Source organism: Typopeltis vanoorti, chromosome 23 (genome assembly GCF_054136105.1).
Source record: "Typopeltis vanoorti isolate ZY-2024b chromosome 23, IOZ_Tvanoo_1.0, whole genome shotgun sequence".
NCBI lineage: Eukaryota > Metazoa > Arthropoda > Arachnida > Uropygi > Thelyphonidae > Typopeltis > Typopeltis vanoorti.
The window spans coordinates 72,615,284-72,628,224 of NC_143571.1; the positions used below are offsets into that span (position 1 = coordinate 72,615,284).

Here is a 12,941-nt window from a genome sequence, read left to right on the forward strand (position 1 = left end):
TACACAGGAGCCAATTGAAAATTAGCATCTGGTATCTCTTGGAGAGTATACATCAGAAAATTCATTTTGGCAAATGTCTTCTTTGAGTAGGCATGCTATACCTTGATTCTGCTGTATAGTTGGTGTACTAATTTAAAACTACTATGTCTTTGTGGAAAGATACACTCCCATTAGTCCTGTACCACCATTGTACACCACTTTTCAATTTTGCTCATGGACCACAGTTTGTTTGAGCACAAAATTAGCCTATGATAAACTAATTTATAATCATAGATCAGGTATTTTCTTTGATCACTGGTAAAGTAAGTGAACTACCATTCATCTCTGGCAATAGCTGGAGGACTAATTCCCAGTAACTTTTGATTTCTTGCAATATTTTTAAATTAATGCCACTACATTAATCAAGGTTAAAAACATTTAATGTTATTATTTTTTAGGTCCATTATATCAAGGAGATGAGATGAGGTTAAAAGAAGGGACTAGTTTTCCAATGACTGCAATTATAGCCATTGTTGTTGTCTTGATTCTTGTGATACTCATTATTATGGATGTTACGTGTTACGTACGTTATCAGTGGGGCCTATTTTACATCCTCCGTCATAAGGCATGTGGGAAGTCTGGAGACAAAGTTAAAGAAATGGGAGTAGAGGATGGTAAAGGAAAGTAAGTGGGAATATATTTGATAAAACTTTTTATATTGGACTTCTAAAATGCAGTCCCAAAAATAGTTTATGGTCAAACATGTTACCTTTCTTTCTGAACAGCATTATAAATACTGTTACTCACCATAAAACACATTACTATAACAAATGCAAACTACCAAGAAGTATCAGTCAAGTTTATTAATTTCATTGAATATAATCCTCTGAAATCCAAAGGCTGAAAAGTTCAAATAAACTGCAGATGAAGCTGTAGATCTTCCTGCACTTCTTGCCTTCATAGTTATATAATCATGGCATGTGAATTAAGCTATTTCTTGGATGGACAGTGGCACATAACACGTCATATAATGTAGTTTTTGACATAAACCTTGAGCATACACATCTCACAGCCCCTACCTAGGACTCAATATGAATCAGTGCTATGAATTTCTGCAAAACAAGTTGTTCTATCATGAGATTTGCTTAATATCTGGATGTTATTTTTGCATTCAGTGTATAAAATAAAGTTAAAAACACATCTCTCTCTCTCTCTCTAAAGTTATTGTATAGTATAATACTAATACTAATTCATAAAATGCCCATTCAAATTTATGCTGTAATAAAAAGTTTTTCTTGTTGCCTTTTTCTAGTGAATTTCACAAAATATATAAACAGATTAGTTTTTGTCCAGTTGAAAGTTATTTCTGGATTCTGGCTGGATTTCGTTGAAATTTTGTGCTGAAATTCTTATGTCTAGCCTCCCAGCCATCTTGGTTTGTTTTGTTTAGACTATTTTTCAAAGACAAATGGGGGAAACATCCCAAAGTACATAGCAGTAATTCCACTCAAGATGGATGAAAGTTTTTATAAAATTTGGTATTTAGGACATATTAAAATGTCCATAGCTGCTAATAATGTTTATTAGCAAAATGTTTGAAATTTCATTTGGCATTAAATTTAATGTGGATTCTAAGTACTAAACTGTTTTTTCAGTGTTTAGAATCTGTATGAAGATTTGTGTCTTAGAAGACTGAAATGTAGGACCTGACAATATTGGCTAGACGTCAATAATGAAATGTAAAAGTTGATGAAATAATGGAATGACATTTATGTTAAAAAATAAAAAATAAAAAAGTATTTATATTTGTAGAATTTTTGGCTAGGTTTCCTAGCCATTATCAGTATAGTTGAAAAGAGAACCACAATAAGAACACTTAATTTGCAAGTGTGTTGTATCTCCTGCAGTCTATAGCCTATACTGTCACACACTAGCAGTTTAAGTATTACTGTGTTTCTCTTTCTCACTATATTGATAATGGCTAGTAAACCTATCTGAAATTCTACAACCAATCACATTTTCTTAATGCAAGTGTCATTCTGTTTATTACAATATTGGATTCATAATGACTAATTTGGAGAAAATTGTTTGATAGGAAGTGAGTGAATGTAAAATTGATAGAGTAATATCATAGCATCTTATACATACCTTGAAGGATCGTAATCATGAATTTCATAAATTTGTTGTGGCAAAAGTAGTAAAATAAAATTGTGTACAAAAGCCAACAACAAGCAGTTTCATTTGTCCTAAACACTGCCCCAGCTTTGGTTTCAAAATAATTGTTTTGATAACTGTCATTTGGACAAGAATACTAGTTTTAAGTGGCATTTGTGGCACAGATATAGACTATATTAACATGTAGATTAATTTCGTTATTAATCTAAAAACTAAATATTTCTATCTGAAGCTTGATATTCAGTGTAACTGACTGTTCAAAAAGGTAGAATAATGGATTTTCGAAGTGGGAAACAAGCTGCTTTGCTAGTGGATTTACAGTATAGTAGATATGAAAGTAGTTAGTACATATAGGGGGGGGGGAGTTGACAGTTAATAAGAATAAGAGTTCTCAATTTCTTTGGGGAAACAGTCATGGTTCGAGTAGGAACAATGTGGAAGTGTTTCATGACTCTTTGAATAAGCACTCAAATTTAATGCACCATCTGTAACCAGTGAGTCCTACATGAGAAAATTTTGTAGTCATTGACTCTGTGCTGCGTTAGACCAGACTTATGGGCTTTTCTTATAGGATGTAAGCTCTTCCAGCAGTCTCTTCTTAGTGGAGTATCCTGTTTACACAAATATGAGACATTCATAATTGAAAGGGATCTAGTAAACACATGGTAGGGAGGAAGATTTCATCCTTAGTGGAAGGTAACATGGAGAAGAATGACAAAAAAAAAAAAAAAAAAAAAGTAGGCACCAGTTTTTTTTTTTCTCCAGGATCCTTGCAACTTGTTCAGAGATTTTCAGTGATGTAAAAACCCATGCCCATGGGATTTGAATCTGTTGGTTGGAGAGTGGATTGCTAACTACTTTTATATTTAATAGATGTGCCATGAGGTTTCCTTGGTTCATACAAAAACACAAGGAAACGAGAAGTAATATTTATTTAAATATTTCAGTCCTGAAATATTTGTACTTCATGTAAGAGTTCTTAGGACAGGCCTGTAAGTATCTGTTATGCATCCCTTACATTGCAAGAGTCTGAACCAATTGGAAGGAGCCTGAAAAAAAAAAAAATAAATAACTTTGTGGCTTCCTTTCCTGTTACAGAGGAAAGAAAGGAAGCCATAAACATGCTCTTCTCCATAATCACCTAAGGATAAGCCATCTCCTCTCTTGCTCCCAGGTGTTCACCAGATCTCTCATGATTGTCTTATATTTTGGACAGAAAGGATTTTCTATTGAGAAAAAGGCTGTAGGAACATTAGTTTTATATGTTCTTTTTAAGTCTCATAAGTTGGGTTTGACTCAGTCAAGACTATTGAACACACTCAAGGACATGCTGCTTCAAAATAACTGTTATAATAAATAACTTGTAATAACTGTTTCCCCTACCAAAATTTTGGGAAATCTTATTATTGTAAACAGTTAATTTTGTATATATTGCTTTCATATCTACTGTACCATGGCTACTCTAGTATGGGACTCATTTCTCACTTAATCTGTTGTTATTCTACCTTTTTGAATTGTCAGTTACACTGAAGATGAAGTATGTTTTATTTTTTGTGCTTCTCACCAATGAAAGGTAGAATAACAGATTAAGTGAGAAATTAGCCCCATACTAGATTTTCTTTTTTTAATATTTTTTTGTATTTATTTTTTACATAATCTAGAAACCCTGCTCTACATTCCAAAAATGGAACGTCTGAACAACTTCATGCTTTTAATAAGTGAGTGGCAGTTTCACACTGAGCAATGTAATTCATATCCCACCTTAAAGACAATTGCAAGCATCCATGCCCATGGGATTTGAACCTGTTGGTTGGAGAGTTGATTGCTAATTACTCTTAAATTTAATAGATACTTGTGTCATGAGATTTATTCAGTTCACACAAAAACACAAGGAAATGAAAAGTAATATTTATTTGAATATTTCAGTCCTGAATATTAGACCATCAGTTGCAGTGTTAATTAGAAAGTAGAAAGCACACAATGGATTGATTTGACCCAATAAAAGCCACAGAACTGCCTCTCCCTATCTAAGATATAGGGAGTATTATTTTAATCATACATTAATTTTTTTAAATACAGTATTAATAATACGATGTTTTCTCAGTATACCTTTTGCGCTGTTTTATGCATGACATCACGTGGCTCTCACTATTTCAAATAGATCCATTGTTTGCATTCTGCCTTGTAATTAGCTAATGTTGCCACTAATGATGCCTGTAATATTCTGGCTGAAATATATGGCTTTGGGACATATTCTGGCATTTGTTCCAGTAGCTGACTTTTTGCTGTTTGCCATGGTTTCTTGACAAAAACAATGGGAGCCTTGTTTAACTGGGCAATGTCCCAGCCAGCATGAAATTCTGTCATGTTGCACCATCATTTTATGTTGTGATTTAAGCCAATAAGAATACAGTTTGGTTGGCTTAATCCCAAATTGCCAGCCCATCCTTGTTCAGTCAGTATCCAGATAGATACCTAACAGGATGCACCATGAAAAGGTGAGGATTGGATTAGGTCAGAAGCCCCAGTCGGTTCTCCATTCCTTAAAATGCTATGTGGAGATCTCCCACTTTATTCATCTTTGACCCTTAAGACCATACAGGTGGTATGATCACTTAAATAAAATAGAAGAGGAAAGATTAGCAAATCAAGTGTTCTTTGCCAGGTTGGCACAAAAATGACCCATTTTCAAAAAATAATCATAAAATTTGTTTTTGTACAAAAAAAAAAACTTTTTTTTATTTAAAAAAAAAAAAATCTGTTAATGTATACAGCAGTTCAGTCCTTTCTCTTCCAAATTTTACATCTCCATAACAAATGTTTACCATCTTTAATTTTAATTAATTTCACTGTGAAAATGGCGTACACAAAATACCATCAACACCCTTTCCCATTGTTGACAAAGATAAAAATAAATGCCAGTTTGAGGGAGGGAACATGGTTACCTAACAGAAAACTGCAAGAAATAACTGCACTGCACTTCGTGGCTGCAAGTAATCTATTGAGTAGAATTAAGCTACCTTTTGTTGTTGATAGCCTATACACATTTAATTCCTGCACGAATTTCAGTTAGTGCACATGTACCAGTGCTTGATGCTTAATCTTTACCCACCTTTAGCAACATTGATCCCTTGGCATAGATTATGCATAGGGAGCCACATTACTCTCTTTGCATATGATTAGTCAGCAGATGCTTTGACTAAGGCAAGCCTTAGTGAAAATTTAAAATGACTAAAAAATCACTTCATGAATTTCTTTGAGTTTTTTGTGCACACCTTCAATATATGCCCCTGATTTGAAACCCTACTAGAAGAATGTTACTATCACCTCTGAAATAAATAATTTGCTAGGGTTAATTGCCAAAGTGGCAACTTCATAGATTTCAGGAAAAATAATATGAATAGAAAATAAACCAGAAGTGCAATCATGATGACTTGTCTTCAGGAAAAATGTTTGGCTATATATAAATATTTGCTTTATTCCCATTTTTTTCTATTAAATGTTCTTTAATATTATAATTTTTCAGATTATGAAGTATCAATTTGGGCATCTCTTTAGATTCCTCACCTTTTTTTTTTTTAATTTCTAACACCCCCCCCCCCTCCATGTTACTTCCAAATAATAATAATAAAAACATGAAGTTTTTAAGATAAATCTATGCTGTTTTTTTTTTTTCTTTGAAATATTTTTACATTGATTTTTTAAATAGTCTTAATTCCATAAATTCAAAGGAACTCTATAATCATGAGAGAATAGATAAGCCGTTGCAAGATGATTTGGAGGGGCTTACTATTGTTACCTGGAAAGTAATAAATGCCATTAGGAAATTGAAACCAGCAAAAGCTCCAGGAATGGATGGAATTATAATTCCATGGTAGAATATCTAAATGCTTTAAATGATAAAGCTGTAAGATCACTGACTGACATGTAACAATGTACAAAACTGGACACCTGCCAAAAGATTTTAAGCACACTACATTCCTACCAATACCTAAAAAATCGAAGACAATCTCAAATGTGAAGAGTACAGAACAATCAGTCAGATAGCAAAAGTTTGTTATATATCATCTTAGAAAGAAATAAACATAAAATCAAATTGGAAATTAATGAAGCAATCTGGTTTTCAGGAAAATAAAGGAACTAAAGAAGGACTCTTCAACATCAGAATTATTATAGAAAGATGTCTGGGTGTGCTTAAGGGTCAAAGCTGTATAACTGAGAGGAGACCTCCACATAGCCTTTAAAGGAATGCAGAGAACCAACCAGGGCTTCTGACCTAATGTCCAATGCTCACCTTCTCGTGGTGCACCCTGTTGGATATCTACCTGGATACTGAACGAACGAGGATGGGCTGGCAGTTTGGGGATTTAGCCGACCAAATTGTATTCTTATTGGCTTAAACCAATATACAAAATGATGGTACAACATGATAAAATTTCATGTGGGTGGGGCGTCGCCCGGATAAACAAGGCCCCCGTTGTTTTTGCCAGGGAACCAGGGCGAACAGCGAAAAGTCAGCTACTGGAACAAATCTGAAAGCACACCCCAACTCAACATCACCAGAGTTAAAGATCAGTACTATCAGCATAAGAAGCCTCAATGCCAAAGAAATGGAACTAGCTGAGGAATTGGATAAGTACCAGATCGACGTAATAGGGGTGACTGAAACAAAAAAGACAAAAACTGGTGAGATCTTTCTGTTGAATTTTGAATGAAAATATTTTTACTAAGAAATGTCTCATTCAGAATTTAACAAGAAAAACAAAACAAATGCTTTGTAAATAAGTGAAGATACCAATTTTATTTAAAGAATTATACTAATACAAATTTTGTAATATTAATTAAAGGTGAAAGATGTCATTTATTTGTAAAAGATTATAATGTAAGAAGTTTCTCTATAACATATATGTTAGAGCATAATAACGAAGGATCAAAGTCCATTAACGACAACTTCGGATAAATTGTGTAGCCGACGGCAATTTGCGAACGGCACTCACACAGTGTTTTTCCTGGAATATGCGGCAATCGTACGAAATATTCCAGGAGGATATGAATGAAATAGGAGCCGGGAGCAAAAAAAAAAAAAAAGTTTTGGGTGAAAGAGGGCGCTAGAGATAAGAGGTATAAAACTTGTTTGTTCCCCCATTCAAGGCTTTTTTTAGGATTTTTCATCTGGAGTTGCTGGAAAAGTTCCGGTGGAGTCAGGAAGAGTTTGAGGTCTAGTCGATAGCTGGCAGCTATTCTCTGCTGTCGTTTTGCGATGTTGGGCGGAAGGAATAGACGAAGAAATATTAGGTACTTTTCCGAGTAAGCCTGAAGAATCTGGCCGCCACATACGTCCACATGGATTGATTCAATCCATGCTGTTTCCAGTCGAGAATGCGTTAAAAGGACAGAACAATGAAGGCTAAACTTAGCCCAATGAGTTAATCGCCAAGGATGAGATCGAACATTCGCAGGGAAATTATAACGAAAGGATAGACGGAATAAGTTACAGGAATATGGTAATGTAAAAACCCCTTTATAATTCCTTTGTTAAGAAAGGAATAATGTGTTATGGAAGAAACGAGATGTTAGGTTATATAACTCTAAACTTGTAGGAAGGACTATAGTGAAATTTTAGATACCAGTGTTTAGAGCCTGATGGCTGTTTCCTCAGTATTTGTGTGAATGAGTAGTAGTTAATTTGCTATAAGTAATGATCTATAGAATTATCGATGTGAATGTTTTAAGAATATGTATAAGATAGTAGAGATATTTAAGGGATGCTAGCTAGAATTTTGTGTAGTGAAATGAGCCTATTCTTAGATGTGATATGTGAATTACAGTTGAAGTATCTAACCTTATAACTTGGGATAACTCTATACCTATCGAGTGTTTTTTATTGTAAATGTGTAATCTTTTGAATCTAATAAATGTATCTTGATTATCTTAACCTATTTTGTGCCTTGATTTGAATCCAATGCAACGCTTACTAATATTTGAATCTGAGTGGGAGTGAAATATATAACAGAGACCTCAACTGCAATCTAAAGTGTTTTAAGAGAGATAGATAAAATTGATATAAGGAGTAATTAATAGATTGATTTACTTGGTATATTTTCTGAGGGTTACTTCTTGGTGGAAAGGAATTTCTAACCTAGGGATCTGGCTGGTGCAGCTTGAACAAATAAATATTGCCAGAACCCGATTAAGAGGTAACTCCAGACTGTTATTGCTGAGGATCGGACTCTATTCAGAAGTCAATCCTTTGTCAATTTATTTAACATACGTAATCATTCTAAGAATCGGCCAAATTGTGTGGATAGATTTAACTGTGAATAAGATAAGAGATATAAGAACAAGAACACAATAAAAAATAATATAAATAAAGTAAATGACACATTCATCTTCTTGAATGGCAGGCAGTCTCAAGTAGAATGATGTGGGCAAATATCAGAATGGGGAAATGGACAATGAGACTTATTTGTGCCTATGGTCCCACAGAAGGTTCTACTAAGATAGAAGTGGAGGAATTTTTTGACGCTTTAGAAAAAGTAACTGACACAATGAAAAAGGAAAAGTTGGTCCTTGTTGGGGATCTAAATAGCAGAGTAGGAAATGATTGTGAGATATACAAAAATATTTTGGGAAAATTTGGAGAAAAGAGCAAAGCTAATAATAATGGCAAATATCTGTTGGATTTCTGTTCAAGACATGGACTGGTTATTACTAACACCATGTTCCAACATAAAAATGTGTACAAATTCACATGGAGAGAAGAGGCAAGGAATAAGAAAAGTCTCATTGACTATGTTATTGTTGATAGTGATGTTTTCTCCCTGGTGCAAGACACCAGAGTGTACAGAGGATTTGAAATTGGAAGCAATCACTATTTAGTCTTGAGCAGGATAAAATTGAATTTCATATTGAAAAGAATAACATGTAAGAAAGTTTTAAAGCGAATTAAAGTTGAGCAGCTCTCAGATGTGAACTGTAGACTAACATACACAAAGATTATTGAAGAAAAAATGAAAGAGTTTGAGAACAAGAACCAAACCATGGAGATTCAGTGGCAAACCTTGAAGAAAACCCTGATTGATTCAGCCAGAGAGTCATGTGGTGAGGTTTTCTGCAAGGATAGAAAAATCAAAACTCCATGGTGGACACAGGAAGTTAAAGAGGCAGTGAAGGAAAAGAAGAAAGCATATTAAAAGTTCCTGGCAAATAAGTCATTTTTGCTCTTAGAGAATACAGAGACAAGTGTAAGAAAGCGAAACACTGTGTAAAACTAGCTAAACAAAAGTAATGGGAAGACTTTGGCAAGAACATAGAAAATAAATATCAAGGTGGTAAGATATTCTGGAAGTTGTTGGAGAAGCTTAGAAATGGAGGAAAGAGTGCTGTAAAAGGAGTTAGAGTTGATAAAGGTGAACTGAAAACAGGAGAAAAAGATATTCTTGAAGTATGGACTAATTACTTTGAAAATTTGCTAAATGAAACAAGCAGTGATGACAGCACAGTGATAAAATAACAATGACCAGGCATGCAGTCAGGAGTACATATCCATACTTGAAGTAGAAAAAGCCATCAAAGGCTTGAGATGTGGAAAGGCATCAGGAGTAGATGATATTCGACCAGAAATGTTCAAGTATGGTGGTATAAAAGTCTTACAGTGGCTGCACTGCATAGTTCAGAAAGCCTGGACAGAGGGACGAATTCCCGATGATTGGAGTAGAGCTCTAATAGTACCCATATATAAAAAGGGAAATAAAACTGAATGTGAGAATTACAGAGGTATTTCGCTACTGAGTGTTCCTGGCAAGATCTATGCAAGTATACTTGAGAAACGGTTGAGAAGAATTGTGGAAGAAAAGTTTGAAGAACAAGCTGGATTCAGGCCAAATAGAGGCTGTCAGGATCAGATCTTCACTTTACGACAAATAGTCGAGAAAGCATGGGAATATAACAAAGATCTGTATTTAAGTTTTTTCAATTTGGAAAAGGCATATGACAAGGTGCCAAGAGAGAAGCTATTCATTACGCTGCAGTTATATGGTGTCAATGGGGCATTATATCAAGCAATACTTAGTCTTTATTTGAGTTGTAAGTCAACAGTTAGAATTGAAGGAAGTACAGGAAGATGGTTTAATGTTAAATCTGGTGTGAGACAAGGATGTACATTATCCCCTCTGTTATTCATTATCTATATGGATCACATTATGAAGGAAAGTGGTATTAAACATGATATCAGAATTGGAGATGTTAATGTCAGCTCTTTGCTTTATGTGGACGATGTTATACTTCTAAATAAATACACTACAAGTTTGCAAGAATCCCTGACTAAATTGAATAACTGTTGTAATAGATATGCATGAAGGTCAGCAATAAAAAGACAAAGAAATTAGGTAGAATTGTTGAAAATGTCAACTGTGTTTTGAACGAAGAACCTGTGTTACAAGTAAAACATTTCAGATACTTAGGCACGATTTTTAGGAAGATGGTAAATTAAATATGGAAATAGACAACAGAATCAACAAAGCTGGTATTGTAGGAAGTCAATTGAATAAATTCATATGAAATAAGAGAGAAATTAGAACATTAAATTAGCTGTATACAAGACAGTGTTCAAACCAGTTTTAACTTATGGATCTGAGAGCTGTGTCATAGGTGAAACACTTGACCATAGACTAAAAACCACAGATATGAGAGTCCTGAGAAAGATTAGTGGTGTGAACAGATGGCATCAATGGCAGTATCATATTAAAAATGAGGATATTAGGAAAGAACTTGACATTGTCAGCATCCAGGAATGCATTAACAGAGCTAATCTCAGGTGGTGTGGTTACTTGAACAGAATGGGAGAAGAACGATTAGCAAAACAACTGTTCTCTGTCAGGTTGGCAGGGAAAAGACCCAGAGGAAGATCAAGATATAGGGTGGACTGATACGGTAAAAAGTGCCTTAGAAGATATAAATATAAGATCTGATAATGATGTTGGAGCCTTGACAATAGCAGACTGATTTGGAGGAAAATTCTAGATAGGAAGTTAGTAATGAGGTAAATTTTTCATGAAGTGCTATCATATCCTGTACACCCCTTGAGGGTACATGGCAGGAATTTGATGATGACGAGATATCTGGAGAAGCAGAAGTCTACTTATCTTTAAGTTAGAAAATTAGGAGTAGATGGTAAAGATATCAGATTACTGATAAATCTTTATTTGGAGCATACTGCCTCAATAAAAACATCAGGAAAAACCTCAGAGGAATTTCCAGTAAAGAAGGGTGTCAGAGAAGGCAGTGTTCTTTCTCCTGTATTGTTTAACTTCTATGCTGAAAATATCTTCCAGCAATTAGAAGAATTTAAAGGAGTCAGCATAGGAGGCAGGAATATAAACAACTTGAGATATGCAGTTGATACAGCACTGATAGCTGAAAATAAAAAAGATTTTCAAAGCCTACTAGAAAAGACACTGAAACTAAGTGAAAAATATGGACTTAATTTCAACTTCAAAAAAACTAAAACCATGCTGGTAACAAGAGAAGGGAAAATACCTGATATAAATAATAAGATAGAGGAAATACCTTAGATCAAGTAGTGAGTTATGTATATTTGGGTTAACTAATTACAGAGAATGGAATGTGTGATAAGGAAATGTTAAGAATAGAATTTGCTAGATCAACCTTCATTAGCATGAAAAGAATTCTGACCTCAAGGGAAATTCATACAAAAATGAGAATTAGGCTGTCCAAATGCTACGTATGGTCAACACTGCTATATGGAGAAGAAACCTGGACAATATCAACATATTGTGAAAATAAACTGAAAAGCCTTTGAGATGTGGATCCTCAGAAGAATTCTTAGTCCTATGGATTGCCAAAAAACTAATTTAGAATTAGAAATGATTAGAGAAGACAGGACTCTGTTGAAAACCATTAAGAAAAGGAAAACCACCTAAGTTGGTCACATACTAAGGCATGAATCCCTACAAAAAGCACTTCTAGAAGGAATGATATAAGGAAAAAAGAAGAGGAAGACAAAGAACAGATTTGATGGGAAATATTAAGGACTAGACCTTTTTGTCTTATGAATGTAAAAGAGAAGCACACAACCATATATGGTGGAAGCTCATGGTTTTTTTTTTTTTTGAGTGCTAGAAGCTCTTAAATTACTGTAGTTTCATGACTTTCTTTAGAAAGTAATCTTTTTCACAGGACAGGTTCAGCTCATTAATTATAAAGATTTCGAACTCTGGTAACACTTGGAAATTTCAACTCTGCTTCTTCCTGTATACTTGTGTGATAATTTGCATTTAAGCTTTTGGTTTCTGTTTATTATTGATCATATACGTCGGGGCTGTGTCCAGCCTTAGGTAATCCGAGGGCTGCATTGCAAAAAAATTTATTCGAGGGCCGCATTACAGTGCGTATCTAGTAATTTGGTGAGCAGCAGCAACACAACCTTGATAGCTGAACAAACGAACAACACTAATCGCGTTCCTCGTGAGCGCCCAGAGCATGCGCATTGGAAGAAAACAGTACAGTGATGTAAAAACACCAAATAAAATTACCAACATTGAGATTATAGATTAGTGATAGAATTAAAATGTTTAATACGCATTTGATTCAGATCATTTTATTTTTTTGCTGGTGACAATCAAAACCCACAAGTGGGTTGCACAAAATCGCACCATTGGCCGCATCCGGCCCACGGGCAGTGCTTTGGACAGCCATATATTATACATCATTGTTTCATAAAGACTGAAAGTGATGATTGTGACTTGTATATGACCAAGTGCACATCA

The 12,941-nt window shown here is 34.5% G+C and overlaps 1 protein-coding gene across 6 annotated transcripts in view; it reads left to right on the forward strand.

The window, feature by feature from the left end:
* The window catches only part of Fas2 (neural cell adhesion molecule fasciclin 2), a 321,060-nt gene that overhangs the window by 273,117 nt on the left and 35,002 nt on the right, over window positions 1-12,941 (forward strand). For all 6 annotated transcript variants that reach the window (XM_090412742.1, XM_090412741.1, XM_090412743.1 and 3 more), the window contains exon 14: window positions 438-663. In XM_090412742.1, the coding sequence (XP_090268868.1) occupies window positions 438-663 (226 nt within the window). The remainder of the gene's footprint in view (window positions 1-437; window positions 664-12,941) is intronic.